General features: G+C 40.4%; 2 protein-coding genes across 3 annotated transcripts; one reads left to right on the forward strand and one right to left on the reverse strand.

The window, feature by feature from the left end:
• Positions 1 to 1083: 1083 nt before the first annotated feature.
• gldc (glycine dehydrogenase (decarboxylating)) lies at positions 1084 to 19461 on the reverse strand. 2 transcript variants are annotated; one of them, XM_042220750.1, is made up of 26 exons: positions 19152 to 19461; positions 18118 to 18417; positions 17863 to 17941; positions 14744 to 14879; positions 14169 to 14333; positions 13910 to 13987; positions 12948 to 13095; positions 12597 to 12793; positions 12403 to 12499; positions 12216 to 12321; positions 11820 to 11959; positions 10896 to 10976; positions 10650 to 10747; positions 9862 to 9946; positions 9705 to 9746; positions 9468 to 9610; positions 8737 to 8812; positions 6938 to 7063; positions 6354 to 6503; positions 4475 to 4587; positions 4201 to 4342; positions 3581 to 3692; positions 3377 to 3472; positions 3091 to 3263; positions 2916 to 2996; positions 1084 to 2362 (listed from the first exon to the last, which is right to left on the reverse strand). In XM_042220750.1, exons 2-26 carry the CDS (start codon positions 18403 to 18405, stop codon positions 2222 to 2224), a joined length of 3093 nt encoding a protein of 1030 aa, XP_042076684.1. In that variant the 5' UTR covers positions 18406 to 18417; positions 19152 to 19461; the 3' UTR covers positions 1084 to 2221. The 2 variants fall into 2 exon arrangements, with proteins under 2 accessions (XP_042076684.1, XP_005948263.1); XM_005948201.3 differs by lacking the exon at positions 19152 to 19461 and having other exon boundaries at positions 18118 to 18832.
• Positions 19462 to 23804: 4343 nt separating this feature from the next.
• mboat4 (membrane bound O-acyltransferase domain containing 4) lies at positions 23805 to 27306 on the forward strand (the record flags this gene model as incomplete). The annotated part of the gene is made up of 3 exons (XM_042220754.1): positions 23805 to 23979; positions 24954 to 25178; positions 26418 to 27306. Coding segments are annotated over exons 1-3 (1236 nt in total), but the record flags the coding sequence as incomplete, so codon positions are not given.
• Positions 27307 to 27310: the final 4 nt, after the last annotated feature.

Consider the following 27310-nt stretch of genomic DNA (forward strand, 5'->3'; position numbering starts at 1 on the left):
AACGTGTTTAAACGTGTCAGTATTTGCTAAGAAACTGATTTTTATCATTTCAAGGACCATTAAAAAAATGTTACAGTCCAGTTTGGGGTCATTCATCTGTTTGATGGAGATTTTGTCACAATTGATATACTAAATAATTTACCAATGATCAAACTGGGTTTTTTTGTTTATATAATGTAAATGGTAAATAAGTCAAGGTTAAGAATGTTTGTTTACCTGGTTATCATAAAAGCAAATGGAAAGTTGTAAAAGGAGATGAACAGTGACAGAGCGCAGAAATACTCCTGAAAGCCCTTTCATGAAGATGGCGGGGGGAGAAGTACAGCACAGTAGAGCACTTAAGGGTTCCACAGTGGGATGGATTTTGCCGTAATGTGGGGAAGACAACAGGTGTTTATTATATTTACCTACTGGTCTGCACAAAGCCCCGGCTTGAATCCCTCTGAAAATCTGGGAAATTAAGTGAAATCTGGAGAGAGATTTGCCAGAGAAGGAACAGCTGGGATTGCTCAGAAGACATGTGTGAAACATGTTGAGAACTGCAGGCGGTGTCTAGTAAAACTGACATGACTCATTGTTAGCATCAGGAGGCTAATAATTGCGACCGTGGTAGTTTTTGTGAAATTGCTTTGTTTGTGGAAAGTAAAATAGAAACTAAGACTTTGATGTTTGGAAAAGCTCTAAAATTCATCTGTTTGACAGCACTTGTGAAATAGTTTAAAACAATAAGTCTTTACACTTTCGTCATGAATTGAATTTTAGCAGCGAGACTATTAACTCATTCACTGCCATTGACGTCTATAGCCGTCAATTGCAGTGAATGAGTCAATGGGTTTAACTCATTCACTGCCAATGGCTGGCAGTGAATGAGTTAATAAGACCGTGTGCCCTTTCTGAAGATTTTTGGTGGTTCGGGCTGATGGGTGGGTTAACGATGGGAAATATCAGCTTCTTTCGTTCGTGGAAACTAACACGTTGAGATTAAGTACACAAAAACCAATTATATGCATAGTTTTTTGGCAAAATGTCTTATCGAGTAGTTTACTAAGCGTATCTTGTTAATCATCATACAAAACATGTACACACTTTGGAGAGAATGCTTTTAATACATTCATTTTTCCTACAGACAAATACTTTAGATTAGAAAAACTGATTTTAAATTAGGACTACCTACTTGGTTACTACATTAAAAACATTTTCAAATAAAAGAGATATATTCACAAAAAAGTAACACCTTAAAATAACCATCACTTGTGACCTGATATTGTGTAATGTTTAATTAACTTACCATCAAACAACGTAATGGCTGTTATTTACAAGATTCTTTTATTTATCACACAAATTAATCATAAAATACTGCTGTTTAATCAAACCCGCTGGTGCGCGTTTGGTGCTTAAACTGAACCAAACTGCCAGCAAAGCAAAAACCAGGATGTTGGAGATGCTGAAAACAAAACCAAATTGCCAGTGAAGCAGGAAAATGTACGACCTCCATATTTACAGTCTACAGCGTTTACTCCATCGACATCTCACTTGCCTACTTACTCTGTAAAACAACTAGTATAAACATTTCAGACTTTACAATTGCCATCCAGATGACTGTTTACATACATGTTAAGTTCACAGCTTAACAGAATCATAAAGTTTAATTATCAATTAATCATTCAATTGATGGTTATTATAAAGTGTTACAAAAAAGGCTTAATTACTCCTATACTGACAGTTTAAAAAAAAAAAAAAAAAAGTTGAAATGAAAGCAGCTATTTTACACAGAACAGAGGCACCAAGAGCAATTACAGATGTCACATTATCTGCACTTGGCTTAAAGTACAGCATTTCAGAGGTGGGCTATGGAGCGGCCTCTGTGTTGAATGGTGCGCTTATTTTTGCAAGCTTGGAATAGCAATAAGTCACACCTTTGGTCAATTTGAGTAGTTCAAGTCAGGGCAAAAGCCTACAACCCCACAAAAAGGGTGCAGTCAGAGAGAGGCCAGTCCCATCATCCACCTCGCACTCTTTTCCACCCGTTACATCAGCGGCAGCTCAGATCTGCTTCACTGTTAAAAATCTGATACTCGAGGGTCTCCCTGGAGATTTCAGAACCCTAGTGCAGGTTTTGAGGAAATTTACCACTATATAGAACTTCTATAAAAATCACAGATGTTTAAAATTGGAGGTTTTGTGTGCTGGCTGGACAATGGGACTGAGCCACAGAGAGTATCTAGGAGGAGGCTCTCTTCTCCTCATATGGAGACTCATACACCTCCATGGGTGGGCAGGTGCACATGAGGTTCTGGTCGCCATAGATGTCATCGATCCTGGAGATGCTTGGCCAGAATTTGGTCTCAGGTTTTATGAAGGGCTGTGAAGAAGGGAGAAAAGAGGGGTCAAAAAATTCAAACAATACATTTATACAAAGCTCATTTCAAGTAGCTGGCTTTGCATTAAATGTAAACAGTCAAACCCCATTACTAATGTTGACCAAATCAGGGCATCAATAACTCAATTAAAACCAAAACTCTATTGCCAAGTAATCTGAAAAAGTTGTTGGCTACAGGACATTAGACAAATTACACTTCTTATTTTTCACCACTAGAGGGCGATAAATACAAGTTCTTTAAACAGTACAGCTGCTTTCACAGAGTTTGACTTTCCCAAAAGTAACAGGAATTTCATATTATGCATTTTTTCCTGCAACAAAGGAAACATAATTGAAGTTTTTTTTTTTAAATTTAATAAAGGAGAAAAATTTACAATATGCGTTGCATATTAAGTCAGTTGTAGTCATTTTGCTAATTTTAAGAATGCAGGAATCAAAATCAAAGACAAAGAATTAAAACTTGATCTTTGGCTCTGCAAAAACTAAAGTTGGAGTGTGGGGCATCGAATAAGTCTAATGGGATAAAGGTACTCACCAAGGGGAAGGCAGCACACTCCCTGGAGTAGGGTCTGTCCCAGCTGGATGTTGAGATGCACGCCAAAGAGTGAGGGGCCATCTGCGCGCAGGCACAAAGACATACACTTGCATGACAACTTCAGATATCACAGCTTTATATTAACCACTGTATGGTATGTTTTCAGCACAGAAACCTTAAGTGGGTTGATGCGCGAGTCCATCCTTCCCTCCTCGATTTCTGCGATCTCCTGTCTGATGGCTAGCAGGGCGTCGCAGAAACGGTCCATCTCAGCCTTGTCTTCCGATTCTGTAGGCTCAATCATAAGAGTGCCTGCCACTGGCCAAGACATAGTGGGTGCATGGAAACCTAGACACAAATAGTAGAGAAGAAAATATATACTACTACAATAATAAACAATAGGTATCAATATGCATCGGATAAAAATTATGAAAGGGAAATTTATATATTGATCAGCCTACCATAATCCTGCAGCCTCTTGGCCACGTCAACAGCCTCAATATTAGCAGTCTTCTTGAATGGCCTCACGTCCAGAATGAACTCATGGGCTACAAAACCTGTGCACAAAAAGAAGGAGGGGGAAAAAAAGATAAAGTTAGTTATGCGGTTTTATTCATTTTAAAATGAGAGTACATCACTACACGTCCACAGAGACTGCACCATACCTTTCCTGCCTCTGTAAAGGATTTTATAGTGACCTTCCAGCCTCTTGGCCATGTAGTTGGCATTAAGGATGGCCACTTCTGTAGCGTGCCGCAGTCCCCTGGATCCCATCATCTAAACACCAAAACAGAATTAAAGCATCTGGGCTTCAAAATGCCCAATGTTCAAAAGAACATTTTATTACAGCTTTAATATAACATTTTTCTTTATTAGCAGTATTAGCACTCTGTCCAACAACTGCCCCTCTTTTTTGCTTTTCTTTTTATATAATGTGCATATTTCCTCCACCTGCTGGTAAACAGGGTGGAGTTTGGGTGGTGGGCTGCTGCCTCAAAATGTATCAGCTATGTAGAGTAGCTGTTAAAGTTAATGACTTTCTTTCCCAGGATGTTTATCACAAATTAACACTTTTGTTCATGTTGTCTTAAGTTGAAATGAGAGCCAGGTGACCAACTACTCATGTGACAAAAACAGAGCCCAGGAAGTTTTCAATGACTTGTGACTGTAGACTTAAAAAAATCACACACTGTTAAGTAACAGTTTGAAACATATTGGTAAGCTCGTTTCCACTAATCTGTTGGCATGTTTGAATGTGGTCTCAACTCAATTTATCTGTGCTGACCTTAATGTAAGCCCAGGAGATTGGCAGGATGGCACTGGAGCCCCAGGGAGCTGCGCTGATGGTGCCCAGTGAGCTGCTGATGTTCACTGACTGCATGGAAACCACCGGGTGGCTCGGTAAGAAGGGGGCAAGGTGCGCCTTCCTGATAAGAAATAGATGAATATACTGTTGGGTCAGAGAATCATCACAAAATAAGAACAAAAAAAAAATTCTTTTTATAAACAAATTCACATCAAACTAGTCACCATTTCTCCCTTTATATCCACTGACTTACACTCCAATTGGCCCCATGCCGGGCCCTCCTCCACCGTGAGGGATGCAGAAGGTTTTGTGCAGGTTTAGGTGAGAAACATCCGACCCGTAATCTCCAGGACGACACAAGCCAACCTTCAAGGCAGAGCAAGAACAAATTTTTTTTATTTAAATTAAATATTCTACAGAAAAACTTGCAAAAAAAACTGATATAAGCTCAGTCTTCACCCTTTTACAAAAAACAGATACAGTGGGATGCAAAAGTTTGGGCAACCTTGTTAATAGTCATTATTTTCCCGTATAAATCGTTTGTTGTTACAATAAAAAATGTCAGTTAAATATATCATACAGGAGACACACAGTGATATTTGAGAAGTGAAATGAAGTTTATTGGATTTACAGAAAGTGTGCAACAATTGTTTAAACAAAATCAGGCAGTTGCATAAATTTGGGCACTGTTGTCATTTTATTGATTCCAAAACCTTTAGAACTAATTACTGGAACTCAAATTGGCTTGGTAAACTCAGTGACCCCTGACCTACACACACAGGTGAATCCAATAAAGAGAAAGAGTATTTAAGGGGGTCAATTGTAAGTTTTCCTCCTCTTTTAATTTTCTCTGAAGAGTAGCAACATGGGGGTCTCAAAAACAACTCAAATGACCTGGAGACAAAGATTGCTCACCATCATGGTTTAGGGGAAGGATACAGAGAGCTGTCTCAGAGATTTAAGCTGTCTGTTTCCATAGTTAGGAACATATTGAGAAAATGGAAGACCACAGGCTCAGTTCAAGTTAAGGCTCGAAGTGGCAGACCAAGAAAAATCTCGGATACACAGAAGCGACGACTGGTGAGAACAGTTAGAGTCAACCCACAGACCAGCACCAAAGACCTACAACATCATCTTGCAGCAGATGGAGTCACTGTGCATCGTTCAACCATTCGGCACACTTTACACAAAGATGCTGCATGCGAGAGTGATGCAGAGGAAGCCTTTTCTCTGCCCACAGCACAAACAGAGCCGCTTGAGGTTTGCTAAAGCACATTTGGACAAGCCAGCTTCATTGTGGAATAAGGTGCTGTGGACTGATGAAACTAAAATTGAGTTATTTGGGCATAACAAGGGGCGTTATGCATGGAGGAAAAAGAACACAGCATTCCAAGAAAAACACCTGCTACCTACAGTAAAATATGGTGGTGGTTCCATCATGCTGTGGGGCTGTGTGGCCAGTGCAGGGACTGGGAATCTTGTCAAAGTTGAGGGACACATGGATTCCACTCAGTATCAGCAGATTCTGGAGACCAATGTCCAGGAATCAGTGACAAAGCTGAAGCTGCGCCGGGGCTGGATCTTTCAACAAGACAACGACCCGAAAAACTGCTCAAAATCCCCTAAGGCATTCATGCCGAGGAACAAGTACAGCGTTCTGGAACGGTCATCTCAGTCCCCAGACCTGAATATTATTGAAAATCTGTGGTGTGAGTTAAAGACAGCTGTCCATGCTCGGAAGCCATCAAACCTGAATGAACTAGAGATATTATGTAAAGAGCAATGGTCCAAAATACCTTCAACCACAATCCAGACTCTCATTGGAACCTACAGGAAGCGTTTAGAGGCTGTAATTTCTGCAAAAGGCGGATCTACTAAATATTTATTTCATTACTTTTTTTTTATGGTGCCCAAATTTATGCAACTGCCTGATTTTGTTTAAACAATTATTGCACATTTTCTGTAAAACCAATAAACTTCAATTTACTTCTCAAATATCACTGTGTGTGTTTCATTTATCTATGTATGCATGCATAACATTTTTTATTGTAACCACCAACGATTTATACAGGAAAATAAGGACTTAACAAGGTTGCCCAAACTTTTGCATCCCACTGTACTTGCTGTATTACCTGGGCATTCATGTTGGCGCCATCCAGGTACACTTGGCCACCGTTTTTGTGAATAAGGTCACAAACGTCTCCGACATGCTCTTCAAACACACCAAAGGTGGAGGGGTAGGTGATCATCATGGCTGCCAGGTTTGCCTTGTGTTTGTCCACCTGGAAAGATAAAACATGTAAAAAAAATAAAATAAAAATTAAAAAAAAAAATTATTATTAAATAAATAAATGAATAAATATATATAATTAAAAAATAAACAAAAAAAAAAAGTTGTGTCACATCATTTACATGAAGTCAAAGTTCCAGTCTTTCATGAACACACTTGGATTAATGAACACATTTGGATTAAAGTGAGGATCGACTTAAGACCAGAGGCATCAAAAGAGCTTGTTTCACAGAGTGAAGGATTGCATGAGTTTACAATAAATGAGGATTAGTTTGAGCTGTGAGTCGTGCAGAGCAAAAATACTCCAAAAACTAGATTCCCTTCAAATCCACCTATGAAACTGGACATGTCTGTCTTGGATAAACCTAATATTAATTAATATTTGCAGACAACACAAATCTTGTACAACAGCGTCCGTTTTCTCACCAGGGCCTTCAGGTGAGACAGATCGATGTTGCCATCCTTATCCACCTCCACCACTTGAACCTTCATTCCTGCCATCTGAGCGCTTGCTGGGTTGGTCCCGTGTGCAGACTTGGGGATTAGACAAACCTGAGGCAATGGGAAAAATAGTCAGCAAAGCAGAACAAGCAAAATGCAGCTTGAGTCATTGTCCTAACCATAATCCAAAGTCACGCCAAAACTGCTGTGACTGCAGGTTATGCAACAAGAGAAACCGAGCCAATTAAAGCCATAGGTATTTCAGATCCAAAGTGAAGCTCAATTAAATAAAAACAAAAATAGATATAATTAAATTAGTGAGACTGGTGGCTTAAGCTACTTTTACAATATCATTTATACAAAAACTTAACTTTTAAGGTCTCAGTGGGAGGAAACTGCAGCTCTCTTTGATCTCTGCTACTAATGAGTAACCTGCCTGCAGGTCATTAACTGATTTTTATCCCTTATTAGGGTGACACGTCTGGCATTTTGCAACCCAGTTTCACAGGCAAACCAGGGCACATGGATCCGGTGTTAGCCAAAAAAGACATGACTGACCTGAAAAACAGTGCTGTGCTGTCACTCCAGGAACTCTCACTTGACAAAGTCTTAAAACCTCCAAATATGGAGTCTTAAAAAACAGCTAGCCTATGGGATCACAGCATTTTCAGCTCCTTGTTTGCACAAACAGATGCCAGTTTGGACCTTGACTAGTTCCAGGAATCAGGCTACTAAGATTTACTTATTAGGAAGCAATAAAAATAATAAAATGACAAGAGAAAATACTTCAGTACGCTAGTCTTTAATTTTGGGTAGCATCTCATCATCCTTCAACAATCAATAAGAATGTCAGGATACTTTAGGAGCTACTGTTGAGCATGCTTTAACATCACAGATGTTTCAATTTACAACAATAACCCTGTCACTGATGGGGGGGTTACCCTGTAGGGCATATGTGCTAATACTCTGTTAGCCTGTCAGTATCAGGAAGGATAATACTGATAGTAAATAGTCAGCAAAGTCTTCTCAATGTCACCTGATTAGATACACCAACAGCTAAACATTGATAACTTAGTTGCCATATGAAGTTCTGCTCAAACCTTTGGCACTCATTTGAATGTTGCTTTGATGCATACCATCTGCTTATATATTGTTGCAGACCAAGCGCACCTCAAACGGCAATAGCTCTCCCAATGACAGGAGCATAGTTACTAGGACACTGCAAAAACTGCTCAGGAAAAAGGAAAACGTCAGAAGCAGCTGCTCTCAAAAATTCAAGCTCTGCATGCACAGACCAAGCCTGATCCATGGACATGTCACCCTGGACCCCACAGGACCCAAAGAATCTGCCATCCTAGTGCCAGTTGCAAAAGGATTCCTCTGAACTGATAGAAAAACACTTGCCAAGCATTGTGCACTCCGCCCGCCTTTACGTCACCCCAAAAAAAAGAAGAACTGCACAATGCCAGGGCAGCAACTTTAATGTTGTGGCTAAACAGTGTATATTTGTAAGCACTTTAATTGAAAATGAAACTTAGAAACTCAAAGTTTGTGTACATCCAGGTATTTTTTTTTTTTTAAAGTTCAGTGGATCATCATTTTAACTTTAGAGTTTTCAGAAGATGAGGCTCTTCCTCAGAGTCACACAAGTTTAAATTAAAAAGGACTCCATTTTCTTGCAGAGACTAGAGAATCTAGCTTAAAATAATTTTGGGTTGGATAAAATAACATAATTAACCATGACTGCAATCCTGTTAGACTTTTGCTCTTTCCAGGACACTTACACTTCTTGAACTCTCCCCCTTTGAGTTCAGGTAGGCTTTTATGGCAGCCAGGCCTGCATATTCTCCCTGAGCACCACTGAAAAATAAGGCAGACACCATAGTCATGCATAGAACACACACAGCCTCATCAAAGTCCAAAGACCAGTCTGCAGACATTACCAAAAGAGGAGGGAAAGATGGGATGAAGCTAGGTGCATTCTTGGCCAATGTAGCATGCGCCACCATGAACACACTGATAAGCAGTGACAGAGAGCAGAGGTGGGTGTGTCGCTTATCAGCTGTAATATCCTGCAAGTTAATCCTGCAAGTTAATCCTGCAAGTGTGAAACCAGCTATGCACCGCTTTAATAATGTTGCTGAGATTCCCCTTTAAAAGTCGATTGCGAAATTTCTTCCCTTTTAGATTTTCCACAAACTTTTGTGTTGCAAAGGCGCCATCCCCATCCTACGTTCAGCACCACTCTCCAATTCAGTGAGCTCTCTGAAATAACAGTTCTTTCACAAATGTTTGTAAAGGAAAACTGTATTGCTAAGTGCTTGCTTTGAGCATTTCCTTCCTTCTGCAGAGGTTCTATGATCCAGAAGGAGGGTTCGGGATAATTTGATTGCACTGCACGGAACCATCAAAGTAATCATCCTAAAGAGGAACATGCTCCCGTCTTTACCAAATATCATGCCCACACAACTGATACGGTCTGTGCACCAACAAGTACATAATTTTGTGCCCTCACCTGTTTGGCTGGAACGAGATCTTGTCATAGCCTGTCACCTCACAGAGGTCTTTCTCCAGCTGTCTGAAGAGTTTCTGGTAGCCCTCTGCCTGATCCAGGGGCACGAAAGGATGGATGTTGGCAAACTCCCTCCATGTGATGGGCTGTCAGAGGATACAGCAGTGAGACATAATTACTCAAAAGCATTTCATGTTACACCTGAAGAAAACTGAAAAACTAGTTCCTGTTTTTACTCACCATGAGCTCTGATGAGCTGTTTAGCTTCATGGTACAGGAGCCCTGAAAATAAAAACTTTTTTTTTTCCCCACTACTTTATCACACTAGTATAAAGCATGCTATAAATTTCAACTATCTGTGAACCTGAACCTCTGCCTTGACTTATGGTAGCCTCACCAGGGGTATCATGCTGTGGACTAAGGAGAGGTCCTTATTCTCCAGACGCTTCATATATCTCACAATGTTGGTCTCAGAATGGTAACTGAAGGAAAAAACAAGAAGCAGAGACACAAACACTTAACAGAGGGCTCGCATGGCAATAACGCTATGTTTTGGATCTTGGACATGCAGCAGCCAACCAAGACTGCTCCAGAAACACCGCAAATACCCTAAAGCACCGACTCTCCAAATTTCCACATCCCAAACACATCAATCATACAAGCGACACGTTGGGTTCAGTTCATACCACAACCTCTTTAAAAGGGATAAATTACAAAAGTAAGGTTAAAAATTCTCATGCATTACTGCTTTCATTGATCAGGCAGTAAGAGTTCAACATGGGTATCGTCTTTGGAGTTGTTACACCCTTAGAATATGGTCAATCCAAAGTGGCCCCACCCCACTGCTAACAATAATCTAATAGCTCAATATTAGGGAGATGGTCAAAATGTTGTGGCTGATCTATGCACACACTACCTAAGGTTAACTAAAAGTTTTACCCTCTTTATGTCAAGGATCATGTCAAAGAATAAACGTAGGGCTCAGACACAGGAAGCCTGGATACAAGACTGCATTTATGGAACTACTGGTGTTGTAAGATATGACTGCAACACCATTAAAGTTCTTATTGTGCAGTTAATCAAAGGTTATTACAGCCAAAATGCTACACACACACACACACACCACACACACTCCCCCCCCCCCCCCCCATTGGGAACAGTACAGTCCTTAAACTGGGAACAGACCTGTTGAAGACCTGGTGTGTAAGGTATTTGCTTGTCCTCTTGAAAGGACTTCCCATGATCCCCTTCACCCGCTCGCCCATCTTTTCAGCTATCAGCTCCTGAAAGGTTCAAATTAAAGCCAAGTCACTCTCTCACCAATCTCCATAACCATAAAACAATAACTGCTTAAATTAAAAACCAGTAACATATTAAGTAATGAATAACTTAGACAGCACAAACAAACAACGGAAGTAACCAACAACATACAGCAGAAGATTCACAGCCAAAGACCCAGAGCAAGTCATCCAAATCCCTCTCAGTCACCGTTTCATCGAGAGAGACGCCCAACTGTTCAAAGAGAAGACGAAAAGAGGATTTTTTTTTTTTAAGTGTTCCAGCGACTCAAGTCTTTCACCCTAAACAGTTTAAAAAAAAAAAAAAAAAAAAGGTGAAAACTTGAGGCTAGCACTTGTTCTGACAGCTTATCTATAACAAACAGTGGGTTTGTTTGCAATCAGTGAAATTGAAAATTTGTACTGCAGAAAAGTTAATTAGGAAACATTGACACTGATCTCAGGAATGCCAAGTGATTTATGTATCGATCCATTCATTATACATTACATGTATCATTTGTAGATTTGTCAACATGTTTAAACCAATGAACCTGCTGTTATGCACGCCTATATTTTGGCTCTTCCTGTATGAGAGAGGAAGTGTGTTACACTAGCTAAAAAGTCACATCCACTCTTACAAAGTTTAAATTGGATTCACTGGTTCTTGATCCTCTCAAGAATTCTCTTTTGCACCCAACATTTTTCCCCACATGTCCAATTACAGGATTTTTCATCTTATCCAGTTTTAGATCTAATTAATGTGCTAAACTCCCCTTCATCCCTATAAGCCATATTCAGAGTTTTCTAGGAGCTACAACAATCAGTTGCTTCTGGGCAAAGATCCCCTATCCCCTCCCATTTCAGCCTGAAAACTACTGCAGGAAGAAAAAAAATTAAAAAAAAAAAGGAAAAAAAAAAATGTTTCTGCATATACATGAGGCAGCATTAATTTCCACTCCTTTTTTGCAGTGCACCAATTACAAAGCATTATCCAAAAACTGCAAGTCGCTCCACTTCTGCAGGCTTAGACCACCTTAATCAGTCTAGCGCTTCCCCCAAAACATTTTTTGATCCTCACCACTCCATCGGCGTAGACTCGCAGGTTTATCTTCCTCTGCTCAGCTCTCTCCAGGATATCTTTGGCAGCCACGCTACAGCTGATCTTTAGTGTGTCAAAGAACATTTCGCTCTGCAGCCGGTGTCCCGCTCTCTTCAGACCTGAAAGAAAATGTACGAATTAACTGTGCACGGCATGTTTACGGGGAGAAGTTTGGATAAAGACAAAGAACAGAAATTTGGTGACATATTTGTCTATCCAGTCTTTAATCACTCATTACTGAGAACGTGCACAAAGTAAAATGAGAAATTCGCAGTTCACAAGGAGGAAAGCATTTTTTTTTTTTTTAAATAAACAATTTCTCAATTTGAGTGAGGACTGAAGTTTTACTGCATTGTTGCATATATATTTATATACCTTCTGCAAGGATCAAAGCAGCACCATGTGTCCTCTTCGCAATGTGTTTTAGTCCCTGGGGGCCATGATACAGTGCATACATAGCAGCCATATTGGCCAGCAGAGCCTAGGAAAACAGTAATTTTTTGTAATTAATTTAGAGTAATGCATTTCACCAAAATGAAGGACTCATAAACCTGGATCGTACCTGCGCAGTGCAAATGTTGCTGGTTGCCTTATCTCTGCGGATGTGCTGCTCTCTGGTCTGCAGTGCAAGACGATACACTTCTTTACCAGCTGCATCTCTGCAACAACAGCATAGCATTCAACCATCTTACTACTGTCATCAGTTTACTCAGAAATGAAGATTAGGAATCTTGAACCCTGAAGGTAGCTTCTCACTTTGTGACTCCAACCATTCTGCCAGGCATCATCCGGACCAGGTTTTCTCTAACCGCAAAAAAGGCAGCATGTGGACCGCCGTAGCAAAGAGGAACCCCAAACCGCTGGGAACTGCCCAGTGCGATATCAACACCAAATTCTCCAGGGGGACGTAGCACACACAGTGCCAATAGGTCTGTGGCACAGCAAGCCAGGGCCTGGACAGGAGATAAAAACCAATCTCAGCAGTGGAAATGAACAAAGATGTTCCCATTTGTTATTAAGATCATTCTTAAGCCTAATTATAGCCCCTGCTCCCACGGTTCTTTTGGGGAGCTTTTACATTTCTTTTTGTGGTTAAAGCTTTCTTACCCCGCCCTTGTGTGCTCGATCTACGAGCGCAGTGAAGTCTTCCACTCTGCCATCAGTGTCTGGATATTGAAACAGCACACCGCTCACATCTTGTCCACTGAAGTCCATCTCATGAGGCAGCTTTAGAATCGTTTTTACCCCAATATAGCTGCAACACAGCAGTCAAAACTTGAATGATCAAAATACAGACACAGGATGCAATCAAACTTGCGCCCAAATTTAAAAAAATAAAAAAATAAAAAAATCCAAATACCCCCAATTTAAATTCCACTTCAAGGTAGTATTTTCGTGCAGTTCTGGACCACTTCAAGTAGCCCTGCAGCTACATTTCAAACTCCCCGTTCAGGTCTGAACACTTGGATGAGCAAACTTTGTCTTGTGTGTAAAAGTCACACAACATTGACGTAGACAATCATCGTTAGCGATGACGCAAGGCTCCATCAATTCAAAAACGGAACAGTGAAACAGCCAGCGTCTAAGACTAAATGCAATGCATCAGGTCAGGAAACACCACCAAGGCCACATCCTGACCTCAACTGGGATGTGTTCCAGGGTGCAACCGCTCACCGGCAGCATGAAATACCACTGTTGCACATCACCAAGCCTTCTTGCCAGGTTTGGCACCCTGCCACTTTGTCCTCTTCCCCAGAATAAAATTAACTTAACGGGCTGTCATTTTGTCAGCATGAAGACGATCCAGGACACACTGCAAAAACAAGTAAATGTAGCAGGAGAGCTGACGTGGTCCAGGGTGCACAAAGACAGAACCCCGAGGAGGACATATGATGGCACAACAGAGAATACACCTCAGGGAATTTAAAAATAAATAAAGTTGCCTAGGACAAAACCTTTGCAATATTTTTTACTTTAATCTTGTAATTTTAATATTAAAGATATTTAGATTCTTTTTTATGATTTACTGTTACTGGAGACCTCATACATTGACTGTCTATGATGCATACTTAGCTCTGGTCTGCACTACAGCAATAGTCTGGGGATGGCAGCGTGGGTCAACGTAGAAGGTTCTTCTTTTGTTTTGTCTGTGAGAAGCAAATATCAATAACAGACCACTGTAAGGCAGGTTTAATACACACACTACATCTTGAATCTACAACAGGTGGCACAGACTACGATCCATTCTAGTGGCCAAAATATAAATTCACAAGACTATATTCAAGATCAACTGAGCACTTTTGTCTAAACTGGTCAGCATGTAAATACCTGTGACAGAGCTGCATGGCCTCAGCAGCAGCAGTTCCCTCATCAAGCAGAGAGGCGTTAGCCACAGGCATGCCTGTGATGTCACAGATCATGGTCTGGTAGTTGAGAAGAGACTCCAGGCGACCCTGAGCGACCTCAGGCTGGTAAGGGGTGTACTGAGTGACCCTGTGAACAAAACCCAAAACAATGATTCAACAGAGCGAGACTGGACAGAAGAACAATGGCACAAAGTCAATGGCATTTATGGACCCAAGACTGGTCAGGGGAGGCCATTGTATGTCTTCTCTGACCCTAAGAGTTTAGAGAAAATGTGGGTCAGAATAGCTGACTTGGAACTGTGTGAAAGGAAATTTTGTTCAGCAAAACATTGGAGCAATGCAGTTCTCACAAGACCCCAAGTGAAATCAAATCACAAGACTTCTTATTGAGGGCACGTTACTCTGCACCATGACAGTTAAGCTTCAAATTAGTATCCCAAATTTAGGAATAAATATCATTAATTGTCCACAGAAGAAACCAGCTCACACCACTTTTGTCACATTTCTTCCGATCCAAGGTAGCCTGACGGCACTCACCAGCCTGCATTCTCCAGGAGGTTGCGCTGGATGGGCGGCGGTACGGAGCAGTTGTAGTAACCCATGCCGATGTAAGACCTCCATACTTTGTTTTTTGATGCAATCTTTTGAAGGGACTCCAGAACTTCATTCTCACCTGCAAAATATTTAAAAGGCAGCTGTTTAAACTTATTCCAAACAGTCACTGAGTCATAAGTGAGAAATACAGGATGTTGGTAAGTGTTAAAACAGTTCTACTTAAATTACATCATGTGATACATCTGTCATGTCTGCTGCTAAACAACAACAACAACACCACCACCACCTCCTGTCTGAAGGTCTGATGAACAGCATTGCAACCCTCACGTGAGCCACTGATTGTGTAACAAGATGAAGATATCATTATAGTGATCAGTCAGGTGGTCTAAATAGTTAAAAAGAAATAGTCAGTGAAATCCAATGCTAATCTGTTTTCTACTGAGAGCCTCAACCATCTTTTTCATATCACTAATAACATAAAATTTTAATACTGAGAGAAATATATCTTATGTTCCCTAAAAACTGGCCCCCAAAATCTAGTACATATTGCTACTTCCTCAATTTCATTAAGCTTCATTTCCCAGTCCTGTAAGGGAGCCCTGCCAGGACACAACCAGCCTCTGAGATTCCTCTGGCCTTTCTGGCTGCCTAGCAACTCCAAGGAATGGACAATACCACCCGTTTGAACCAAGAGTCCTGGCTACTCCCGTTTTGGTGAAAGGAGGACACCTCTAGTCGTGGTGGCGTGAGGGACCACAGCCAGTATACAAGTGAATATTTACAGCTTCTTTGAAAGATGATTTGGGGGGGGGGGGGGGCAGAAGTATTTGGAAATTCAGGACAAACTATAAATAAAAGTACATTTGGAGATGACGCTCAGGGTGAGTTGATGAGACGTGCGAACCGGAGTTCGTTTCAGTTGGAGGACTGCTTTCCCATGGTCCCAGAGTTCTACAGGGCAGCAAAAAAAGCTGATTCACAACCATCCAGGAGGTCTATTGTTGAAGAGAGAATCCTTTGCTGGCTTTGCAAACTGAAGCCCTTCAAAGCTGAACAAGCAGAAAACCAGCACGGCCTCCAGTTTGTTCCTTCAGCATGGCTTGTTGCATTATGAAAACTGAGTGTCAGGAGGGGCTGACATACAGGCAGGTCAGCGTCACTCTGGCTAATAGACACGTTAGAGTACCTGAGCATAAGAAACCTCTTATAAAGATCCTTTTATTACTATAAATGTTAAATTTAGAAAAACTGTCATGACTTGGCTCTTTCGACTCTGCATAAAGAGCTCAGTCATCATTCATTGCAAGTGTCAAGGTTTTAGACATGCCTCATTTCAGTAGCCTGGCATTAAGTTGGGTGCAATTCAATTTCACCATTTATTGACGCCAATTAAGACTTTGAGCCAATACACATTGGTCTGTTTTGATTGCCGGATTGCATGCCCCCCCCCCTTTTTTTTCCCCCCTCATAATTGATTGAACATCAAATCATTTTTATGCTTATCCAAGTTCATAAGCATACAGTCATGGTAAAAGCAAAGTACTCTCTCTTTCGGTTTTACATATCAGGACATTACAATGTCTTAAAGAAATTAGGACATGTTTTTGCAGCCACATGACCCGGGCACCTTGCAGTCAGATTCGACCTTCAACTCCTCTGTATACCTAAGTATTCTGGAGTCAAATGTGAGGCCATCTGTCCAACAGCTAAAGCTTGACTGAAACTGGGTCATACAACAGGACAATGATCCCAAGCACAGCAGAAAATCTACAACAGAATCTCTAAAGAAAAAAAAGAAAGGGGTAGGGGGGGAAATCAAGGTGTTGCAATGGCCTAGTCAAAGTCCAGACCTCAACCTGATTGATATGCTGAATGGAAGTACCTTCAGAGAGCTGTTCATAAATGAAACCTCAACAACCTGAAGCAATGCCGTAAAGAAGAGTGGGCCCAAATTCCTCCACAATGAGGAGAGAGATTGAAACGATTACTAAAAAGTTATCGCTGCTAAAGGTAGTTAAATTACACTTTGTTTGTCACCAACTGCTTCTGCATTTTAGTTTTTGCTAAACATCTAAAGACATTGTGTGATATGTCATGTTCATCAGGGGTTGTATCTGTCTAATTTGATGACCTGAGGTCTGTACTGTGAAGCAGGATTTCATGTCATCCAGGTAACTTCAGCATTGAATCTGGATTTTCTGTATTAAGAATGTCATTCTTAGCAGGGTGAGCCATATCTGTGAAACCATGGTAACTTATGCTGCTTTTTTATTTATACATGTAATGTTTTTAATCTCCTGTCTCTCCAGCCCTATTTTTGCACATTTGATAGTGACAGGCCTACTTCACAAAACAAACTGAGCAAAAATACAGCTCCACATGAAAATACACGTTAATTCACACAGAAAGCCATCAGCTTAGAGCTGAAAAAGCCGCAGCTTAAAAAGCGTTAAAAAGATTGACTGCTGTATAGGATTAAACACAGCAGTCTGTGTCTGCTGCTGAAATGTAGGCTATCCGTGTTGTATAGGAGAAAGAAAAAAAAAACCCATCCATGCATCATCATGAAACCACCTTATTAGGATCCCCGGCTGTGATGTAACGTAACGTGAACGCTGTAACCAGATTGAACTGGACTTGGGACCGGAGCTCAAGGCTAAACTTTACACTCCAGTTGCCATCCTATGAGCATCGGCTTCCCAACAGGAGATTGGTGCCGCTCGCCGAGTTTCGCAAAAACAACTCCAAATATGTTCAAAGGAAGACTTAACAGGGAAGAGCGCTCCGCGCCACACAATAGAAGGGCAACCTACATTTCAGCCTCTCACTTGGCTTCATCGAGCGCCCGTTGGGTGTGGGAAAAGCTCGACATGTTTTTAAAAAAAATTAATTAAAATTTGAAATAAAGCGGCACAATATGAGGTTAACACTCATTCCCCCTCCACACACACTTATTTGAATTACATTTACAATTTGAAATTGAGATTGAGATTGGTGGCGCATCGAGGGAGATTTAGGCAGCAGCTTGCAGCGCTATAATAACAGAAAGAGATTCAGCTACTGTTTCACTAACACATACGTGCACATCAGGCCAAACTTACAGACTGGATCATCCATCTTCAAGCTCCTCTGCAGACGGATAGAAGATGGTACTGTGTTTTCAATCAACTGGTCGACTGACTGTAGGAAAAAGGGAAGTTTAATGAACAAAGGCGCGTAAACCGCTACCCAGTGACATAAACACGCCACTCAGTGCAGGTGTTTTTGTGCTGAAACTTGTCTTAATGAAAATGAAAGGAGTGTTTTTTTTTTGCGCCCATTTCATAGAGGGAGGGAAACAGCGACGTAAATCTTACCTCGAGTCCCAGAACATCCAGCATGTCTCTCTTCTCCTTCTCACCTGGACCGATGTGGCGCTCAGCAAAATCATCATGTCTGGGTAAAATCCTTTCTATCTGCCTGGAGGAGACGGCTGCAGAGGTCCTCAGAGCCCGGGCTGATGTTGTTAGGGATGCGCAGCTGTTTCGGATCTTGCACTGAAGTTTCCAAACCACGCGGCTCTTATCGCTCAAATGCCTGCGCGGTGCGCCGGGATTCACCGACTTGGCCAAAAAGACCCCCCAGGACTTGGCGCAGCTCTGCATCTCTAAATCACACTGCGAGACAAGCGTGCAGAAACTGGTGAAGCCTTTCCCTCCCTTAACTCAGTAGACTTTCCACCCACTGAGACCGGCGCAGGAGATACAGCCAACTCCTTCAAACTGCTGAGTTTATACGGCTGCACAGTTGCACAAGAGCGGACCAATCAGAGCGGAGACGCTGCGTGACGCGGTGACGAGCCCCGGCTAACCAGCTGCTCAACTTTTCACGTGCCCATAATCTTCAATTGAGCAAGAATAATAAGGTTGGGTATGGATCCAGAATTATTTCATCAGTCGACCCGCCAAGAATACAGACAAACTAGGAACAGGACGTGCTGTGAGTGCAAGTGGTTACACCTGAACTTTAAACACACGTTATTTGTGTTTTCCAGTTTCACAAACAAAGCCATAACCTGTGAGATGAAAACATGCCAATAAATCGTTGTTTAAAGACAGATAAAAAATAATCTGTAATAAAACAACTTAATCCACAACAGCTCAATAAATAGAATAAACACACAAGTAACTAAAAGAAATTACACAGAATAAAGATATTTCAGGTAAAGAAACACTCAAGGAGCTCAATAAGCTAATTGAGTGAAAAATCTTTATAAAAGGAAATGAAAAGCTATGGGAAAAGTGAATACACTGTAATAAAGTGGGTCTATAAGATAGACAGTTTAAAAAATCAGTAAAGTCAAATAAAATTATTAGAAACTGGCTTATTAAATTAGTTAAAACACACTCACAGCAAATGTCAGATGATATTAAAGTGTCTCCGCAGCTGTTTCAGATCTTGAACGTAAGTTTCCAAACCACACAGGTCTTATCTCAGTGGTGAACGCTGTCGCTCTATTCTGTGTAGATGACTCTGGGAAATATAATCTGTACACCCTTTGGTGACTTTGCAGGGATAAAATAAACTACATAAGAGAGCAGATTATTCTCTGCTGTGCTGTAAAGAGTTCTTGCATGTGGTTATTATAGATTGCTGCCTGTCCAGTCAGTGATGCAGAGAGTCGATAGCTGTTCTTCTCACCACAGCTTCAGTTGAGCTCTGATCGGTTTACTTATTTCTCTCACACACACTACTTCCTGGTGAGTCATTCAGACTTGTTTTACCTGTTACTGCCATCTCTGATTTGCAAATTTCATATTTTAAAATAGGGGTGGAAAATATGTTAATCGTTCAAAAATATAATTCACAAGTCAAAAGCATGGTGGTGCCTCACAGCAAGAAGACCCAGGGTTCAAGTCCACTGGCCTTCTGGGGCCCTTCTTGCGCACTTGGGCATGTTTTCAACTGGTATTAGGGCTTCTTCCCACAGTCCAAACACATGCAATGGTGGACACCCCAGCAAATTAACCCCAACATCAGTCTATGCAGTGCTTTCTCAAGAGCTACATTTCAGACTCTATAGGCCTCAGTTAGCATGTTTAATGTTAATGGAAGAATGTCTGTTGGACACACAAGACCCAAAGTGCAGAGCATGCAAAGAAGAAAAGATAAACTTTAAGTTATTGTTGTCAACTGTGGTTCTACAAGCTACTGAATCATGGAGTTTACTTTCTCACAAAACTACATAGAGTTTGGGGGAAAGTTTATCACATGTGTGTATGTGATTTAACTTGTACAATACTGCCTGCACTAAAACAAAGTTGTCATTGAAATGTGTTTTTCTAATAATAATGGATTGGATTTATATAGCGCTTTTCAAGGCACCAAAAGCGCTTTACAATGCCACTATTCATTCACTCTCACATTCACACACTGGTGGAGGCAGCTACAGCTGCCCTGGGGCAGACTGACAGAAGCGAGGCTGCCATATCGCGCCATCGGCCCCTCTGGCCAACACCAGTAGGCAAGTGTCTTGCCCAAGGACACAACGACCAGGACAGAGAGCCCAGGGATCGAACCGGCGACCTTCCGGTTACAGATGCGATTCCCAACCCCCTGAGCCACGGTCGCCCAAATAACAGGTTAAGGACAAATAAGGAGACCTTTGGTTTAATTCTGTTTGCATGTTACAGTTTTACAGCACAAGGAAATGGGTGTTGGAAAGAAGAAAACAAAAGTTAATAGTTAAGACACACTTGGCAAGCATCATGGTGATGTAGAAGGTAGATGTGGATGAAAGCATCTGAGAAAAACTAGCTTTCCAGGGTAAACTTTCCAGGTAAAATCCCCCCCTCCCCCTTCATTTTCCTTAATCTAAATAATATATAAATATAAGGTGAAACAATGCCTTCAAGGTTTCTAGTGTTATGCTAATGTGCTGCTAAGCTCCCACTGAACTGAGTTTCACTACAAGGCTCAGTGAAGATCTAGTGAAAAAACATTTGGCAGAAACTCAGATTTACAAACATCTGATTAAAAATTGATCGAATAATCTTAAAACGATAACAACAGTTATCAGTTGTGCATAATGTATTTTTGCTAAATAACTTTCTAGACCTCTAAAATTTCAAATGAATTAAACACCACTGTTTCATAGTCACAGGATGTATTAGCTTTCATCAAGTAGCAACTTGATGGTGAATCATAGTTTATTAATGCTGAGCAGTTTATATGTGAGCTTGTGCCAGCCCTTTCTAAGAAAGATGCAGGTTCAGTCTACGCAGGTTGGCAGGATATCACAGGGATATCACACGCCATAAAAACTCCCACCAAATACCAGACAGGCACAAAGTCTCACACCCACAACTACAGCCAATTCTGAAAGGGAACTTGTTAAATTCAGTTTCAAGCCTTCTTGCCTCGAGGCAACAGTCCTGACAGCTGCACTGCTAAACTCCCCAACCCTAACCCTGAACTCTAAATTACTGTTTCTTTTTTGTACCTTAACTAGTAGTATGAATATCATCCCAGCTTAATATGAGTCATAGGCTGAATAAAAGCACCAACTCACAACAGCAGTTACTACCAAACACCAGAAATCTATTTTTTTTTTTTTGCCTGTCCCGTTTGGTTCTTTTAGAATTATTGTCTAAAGGCGAAGAAAGATGCCCAGCGGATTTACTTTACCAAATGGACCATCCCAGTCTTGCCGTAATGATCTATTTGATTCATCTTTTATTGTTTATTTTATTTTTTATTTTCACTTGTTAGATACGGGACCGACTTGACTGAGGAAAAGAAAGGGGAGGATGTCTGCCAGGACAAGTAGCAGTTTAATTAAAAAATTTCTAGATGTCTAAAGGTCACCTCACCTTGAACATCTGAGACATTTGTACCATATGAAATACCACTACAGAGCCAATGATTAAAAAAAAACACCAATAGTAACAAACCAATGCTATATTTATTATATCTAAGTCATTGTGATCCACATGACCTGTGTTGTGTAATAGTGAGCCTCATAATCATTGAAATGCTTACCGCGGGAGCGCTTTAATAATGCATCATCCTGTTAATAATGCAACCCCTTAGAAACCAAACACCAAACCTCACGAGTGAAAATGCTTTCTGGTCTCCTCTCTCTGATGCTTGTGAGGACAAACACTCAACAATAGTGTCACTGAAGCAATATTTGCATAGTGTGGGTCTTACTCATGGGACTAATTGTTTTTTTGTTTGTTTTGTCTTTATCATCAGATAGACTCACTGAGATGACATTACAGGTCACAGATCTGTCTCTCTGATACCTGAAGCAAAAAGGAATCTGTTCATATACTTAAAATGATGCTCACAGGAGAAGGATGTGCTCTTTGGTGTAACATTACAATTCATGGCATAATTTTCTACTCTTTTCTTTTCCTGACTGATCTTTGTAATTTTTTCTCTCTCTCTCTCTGTTGCAAAAACAATCAACAGTAAATGATATTAAATGGAACTGCTAATATACTATGGAAGTTATGATAGTTAAGGGAATCCCAGATTAGTTTTGACCCCACTTACACAATGTACATTCCCAAATTTTGAACAGATTGTTTTATTTTATTTAATGTACTTAATGTATATAATTCACTCACTTACTGCACACAATGGCCTCTTTGTATATATTTACTTACTTACTGTATATAATGTTTTTTCTCTCTATTTTTGCACAGTCGAGGAGCGTATCAGGACACATTTCACTGAGTGTTATACTTGTGTACTAGTATGCACGTGACAAATACAAGATCTTGAATGATGCAGATTCCGACTGTTGAATTAGGAGCGAGTTCTTCAAGAGGATCAGTTGGTAGGAAAAATGTGTTCAGTCACCAATGTCAAACTTTAATACGAATTCTCATTGAGCTCATCTCAGATGTTTATCCTTTGGGCTGAAATTGCCAATTTGGCAACACGGTGGGGAGGCAACAGCCTGGATGCTGCTGTCAAAACAGTGGAGATGATTTTGGACTTCAGGAGGAACCCTGCCCCATCATCCTGACTGCCCAGTGGACATTGACGAGTCTTTCTCCCACGACTTAAAGTGGAAGCTAAATGTCTGTCCAAAAAAAAAAGCAACAAAAAAAACCCCACACATCGGAGGATCCATGTCCTGTAGCTACTGGAGAAATTCAACCTGCATACGTCAGAAGTGGTGTACTTTTACTCCTCTATGACTGAATCCATTCTCACTCATTTACCCCATAGAAATTTCCACATCTCTACAGCACTCCATATATGTTTTATATTTTATATAATATATTCTTATTTTTCTGAAACAAACTGGTTCTGACTGTAACAACAATAACCCTGAAGCCACAGAAACATTAAAAAAGTATTAAAAGTCACATTTTCTTTGGTTACAACCGAAGCTCAGCTTAGAAATGATTAGAAACTAATAAAAAAATAATATTGTCAATCTATTGTCAATTGAGGAAATCTCATAATGACAAATCTCTTGACCTTCAGAGTTTCTTCTTCGCTGGATGTTTATTTTAGAGTAAATTCCAAAAGTTTGCTGTTGACTGCTGGGGTACAAATGTCACACGCCCACGTGACTGTGTTTGACCCCTCATTTTATCTTTAACCTTTTAGCCTCCTGCTTTGTTTACACTCATTCGTGTTTTCTACACCGTCACACAAATACACCACCACACCTCATTTTTATCTTTCATATACAGGAGTATATGAGTTTTTATAAAAAGTATATTTGATTCAAGCCTATAGAAACTGCTGAAGGTCAAGGTAGAGTAGAAACCTTATCCAAACAAAGTAAGGATGAACAGTCAGTGTTTAATTTGCAAAATAAAAAGACGTTTCTTTTTTCTTTTGGTTGCTACAGTTGCAGAAATATGTAAGGACAAGCTTTCTCAGACAAACAGTTACAAAACCCTACAAATGTCAGTACTGTTTGTACAGACAATCAGCACTGATAAGGCCAGACAAAAGAAATGACCACTATAAAACTGCAATAGGAACCACAGATAAAACAAATATTTTACCTACGTTTGATAGCAGCAGCATCAAATCTCTACTGTGCTTGCCTGAGTTCAACTGTGGTATTCAGCCTGAAATGCAGACATGGGCTCGATCGGCTGGTCATGGGAGCAACATCGTTTTTTAATGTATCAATGTCTTTCACTTCCATTTGCTTTCTTATTTTATTTTCTTGCAAAACGGGGGCATCTATCCTTGACATACAGGTATGTACAGTATAATTATGGCCTATGAGTCCACTGATTGATTGCATCATACAATGATCTGTACTACATATACAAACACTGTAACATCTGGATTGTAAATACTATCAAATGGATCACATATTTGAGTAAACATATCATTTGGTGTTTTTTTTTACTATATGAATCAGTGTGTGTGTGTGTGTGTGTGTGTGTGTGTGTGTGTGTGTGTGTGTGTGTGTGTCTATCTATATATCTATAGATATATAGATATATACACTCATACACACAAATCTTACTCTTTAGCCATTTTATTTGTTATGTTTTTGGTTTAAGGTGAGAAAATGTTACAAAAGGACATTAAATTTTTGACATCATCAGCTGAAAGAAATTTAGCTTATAGTGATACATTGCATGTCAAAAAAAAAACTGTATCATCAAACTAGAGAAGCTGCCACCTGAAATAAATTATTTGGTATTTACTAAACAAAAACAACAAAAACAACACTGATTAACTGGCCAATCATTGTAGTTTTAGTATTCAGGATGGTCTAAGGAACTTGTAAAGAAAAGTGTCTGAACTTCTTTAAGTTGCTTGAGGATGTTTCATCCGAGAAGCTTCTTCAGTTCTCGGTTCAAATGGTGGAGTACCATATTTTATTTAAGCCCTGTGGGAGTGTCCCCCCCAAGAGGGACAATGGACCCCTTATGATCCTTTGCACAATCAGCCAAAGTTTCAGGTGAGCTCATTGTAAAATGTAGCCCCACCCTTTCCTGAGGTCAAAAACTTTGGCTGATTGTGACCCACACCCGTTGTCACATCTTGGCTTCATGTGATTAGGCAGATTAAGGTTTAAATCTGGGAAGCTCCACCATTTGACTCTAAAAATGAATAAGTTTCTCAGATGAGAGGTGAAACGTATTCAAACAACTTAAAGCTCCTTAGACTACAAGGACCTGGATGACTGAGAACCTTCAGCATGATTTCCCCTCTATAGGTACCTGTTTGTTTCTGCTGGAGGTAGTGTCCTGGCAGTCTTCACGATGGGCATCTACAGCACCCTCCTGTTCACCTCCACACTTGCCTTTGTTCTACTCGTGTGCTGTGTGGATCACAGCTGTATCCACACCTGGGCATTTGTTATGCAGATGTTGTGGCAAACCTTCTGGCACCTACTTATACAGTACAGGGAATACTACCTGCACGAACCAGTCAGCATCAGGTATCAACTTGATTTCACTCTGCCATTACAAATTACATAAACATATGGGACAGTTTTCATGCTATATCCTCCTAACCTTTCGTAAGTGAATATTCTCTAGGGTGTACAGATGTATGAATCAAGCCTGTTCAGAGTTAGGATGTTGTATAAAATATAAATAATGCAGCATGCAGTGATTTGTATGGTATCTCTATGGTATTTATTTTTTAAAAATATTTAAAACCCCTCTCTCTTCTATAACAAGTTACAGAAAGTTGGCACCTTTAAAAAGAATGAGGACCTGTGACCAGAGCAGTACATTTTTGGATACTTTAAGAAGGTGCAGTTCATGTTTAGCACATATTTCAAAATCAAGTATCCGTGATGGTATCCAGGCATCGATTACCTTCAAAGGTATCACTAATGCTTAATAGTATCTACTAGGTTTAGAACAACAGAGACAACGGCTTTTTTAAGAAAGATCATATTTACATAAGAAAGAACACATTTGCATCATGAAATTAGAAATATAACAATGTAGAACATAAAATCGTCATTTGAATTTAGTACCAAATCACAAAAGTGAGGTCTTTAAGTTGTAAGGCAATGACCCTACAGTATTAGAGAGAAAACCACAACAATCAGATGATACCCTATGGGCAAAGCACTTGGTGATGGTGGGATGGTAACCCTTCCTTTTAACAGGAAGAAGCCTCCAGGGAGGGACAGATGTCTGCCACAACAGTTGGGAGATGAGGTGAAACTCCTGAGCAATTTATCTTGCTCTTTCAATTATATAAGCTATGTTCTGATCTTTGATAGGATTAGAACACAGCACAGTCCCTTCAGTTTTCAAACGCGTACAGGGTTGTAAACACAGTGGCAAAAATGTTCCTAATCACACTTTTATGAAATATGTCAAACTCAAAACGACCATGTGTTTTTCAATAAAACAATCCGTTGCTTGAAGCATTCAACCACATCACGTGGTTTTAGCAGCCTGTTGACTTTGTTTCGTTTCCAAGAATTGTTATGTTGTTGCCTAACCTTTCAGATGCCGTTTCCAAGAATCAACTTTGTGTGATCACAGCTCTAGAACAGCTAATGTACTAAAAAGACTCTGATATGAATGTCAGAGGCCATTTCTTCACCATTATAGATGAACTCTTAGCCTAAGTTAGACATAATGTTTTTACATCTAAAGTAAAAACATTATATGTATACAGATATCCTATTTAATCACAGCAATATCTCTTTCAGACTGTTCTTGGCAGTGTCCACTTTGATGCTGCTCACCCAGAGAATCACCTCTGTGTCTTTGGACCTTCAGGAGAAACGAGTCGTACTGACACCATCCAAAAGGCAGACTTGTGTCACGCTTCTCCCTCTTATCAGCTACATCCTCAATTTTACCACACTGCTTGGTGGTCCTTTGGATTCCTATGGACAATTCATTACTCTAATGGAGGGGATCAACCTCACCTCGCCACCCAGTCCTCCTGGTGTAGTTTTCCTAAAGCTGATGCAAGTGTTAATGCTAGAGTGGGTTAGATTTTATCTTGTCTTTTTTCTGAAACATCTTATCCATGATTTCAACCCTGGCATCCTCTATGGCATCCTGTCGACCTGGTGTCTTGGACTGGTTTTAAGAATACAGTATTACTCTCACTGGAAGATCAGCGAATGCCTCAATAACGCAGCAGGGTTTGGCTTTTGGGTAGATTCATCTGGGGACTATTTCTCCAAATGGAGCGGACTATCCGATGGGGACTTCTGGACCACTGAGGCATCGATATGCATGTCACAGTTTGCTCGTCGCTGGAACGCCACAACAGCTTCATGGCTGCGTAGACTAGTTTATGCAAGGCACAAACACTTCCCACTGCTCATGTGCTTTGGTTTTTCACTGTGGTGGCACGGTTTACATTTAGGACACTTTGTGGGGTTTTTCACCTGGGCAGCAACAGTGAAAGCAGACCATCATATTCACAGGAACCTTTTCCCAAATATTACACCGACACAGAGAAAAATCTACACTTTTGTAAACTGGATAAACACTCAAATGATTGTTACCTGCATTGTTATAGCGGTAGAATTTAGAAATTCGTCTGGTTTGAGACTTTTATCCAAAACATACATAGGTCTTTTTCCAC

The sequence above is a fragment of the Haplochromis burtoni genome, unplaced genomic scaffold (genome assembly GCF_018398535.1).
Source record: "Haplochromis burtoni strain Fernald_Lab_line unplaced genomic scaffold, NCSU_Asbu1 Contig_54, whole genome shotgun sequence".
Lineage (NCBI taxonomy): Eukaryota > Metazoa > Chordata > Actinopteri > Cichliformes > Cichlidae > Haplochromis > Haplochromis burtoni.

Coding starts and splice junctions, on each gene's coding strand:
- gldc (XM_042220750.1), bottom strand. CDS start 18,405: ATGCAGAGCTGCGCCAAGTCCTGGGGGGTCTTTTTGGCCAAGTCGGTG. Junction 10,748..10,895: donor TTGGCTGTGAATCTTCTGCT/GTATGTTGTTGG, acceptor TGAACCTTTCAG/GAGCTGATAGCTGAAAAGAT. Junction 4,343..4,474: donor GGCATGGGGCCAATTGGAGT/GTAAGTCAGTGG, acceptor ATTTCTTATCAG/GAAGGCGCACCTTGCCCCCT.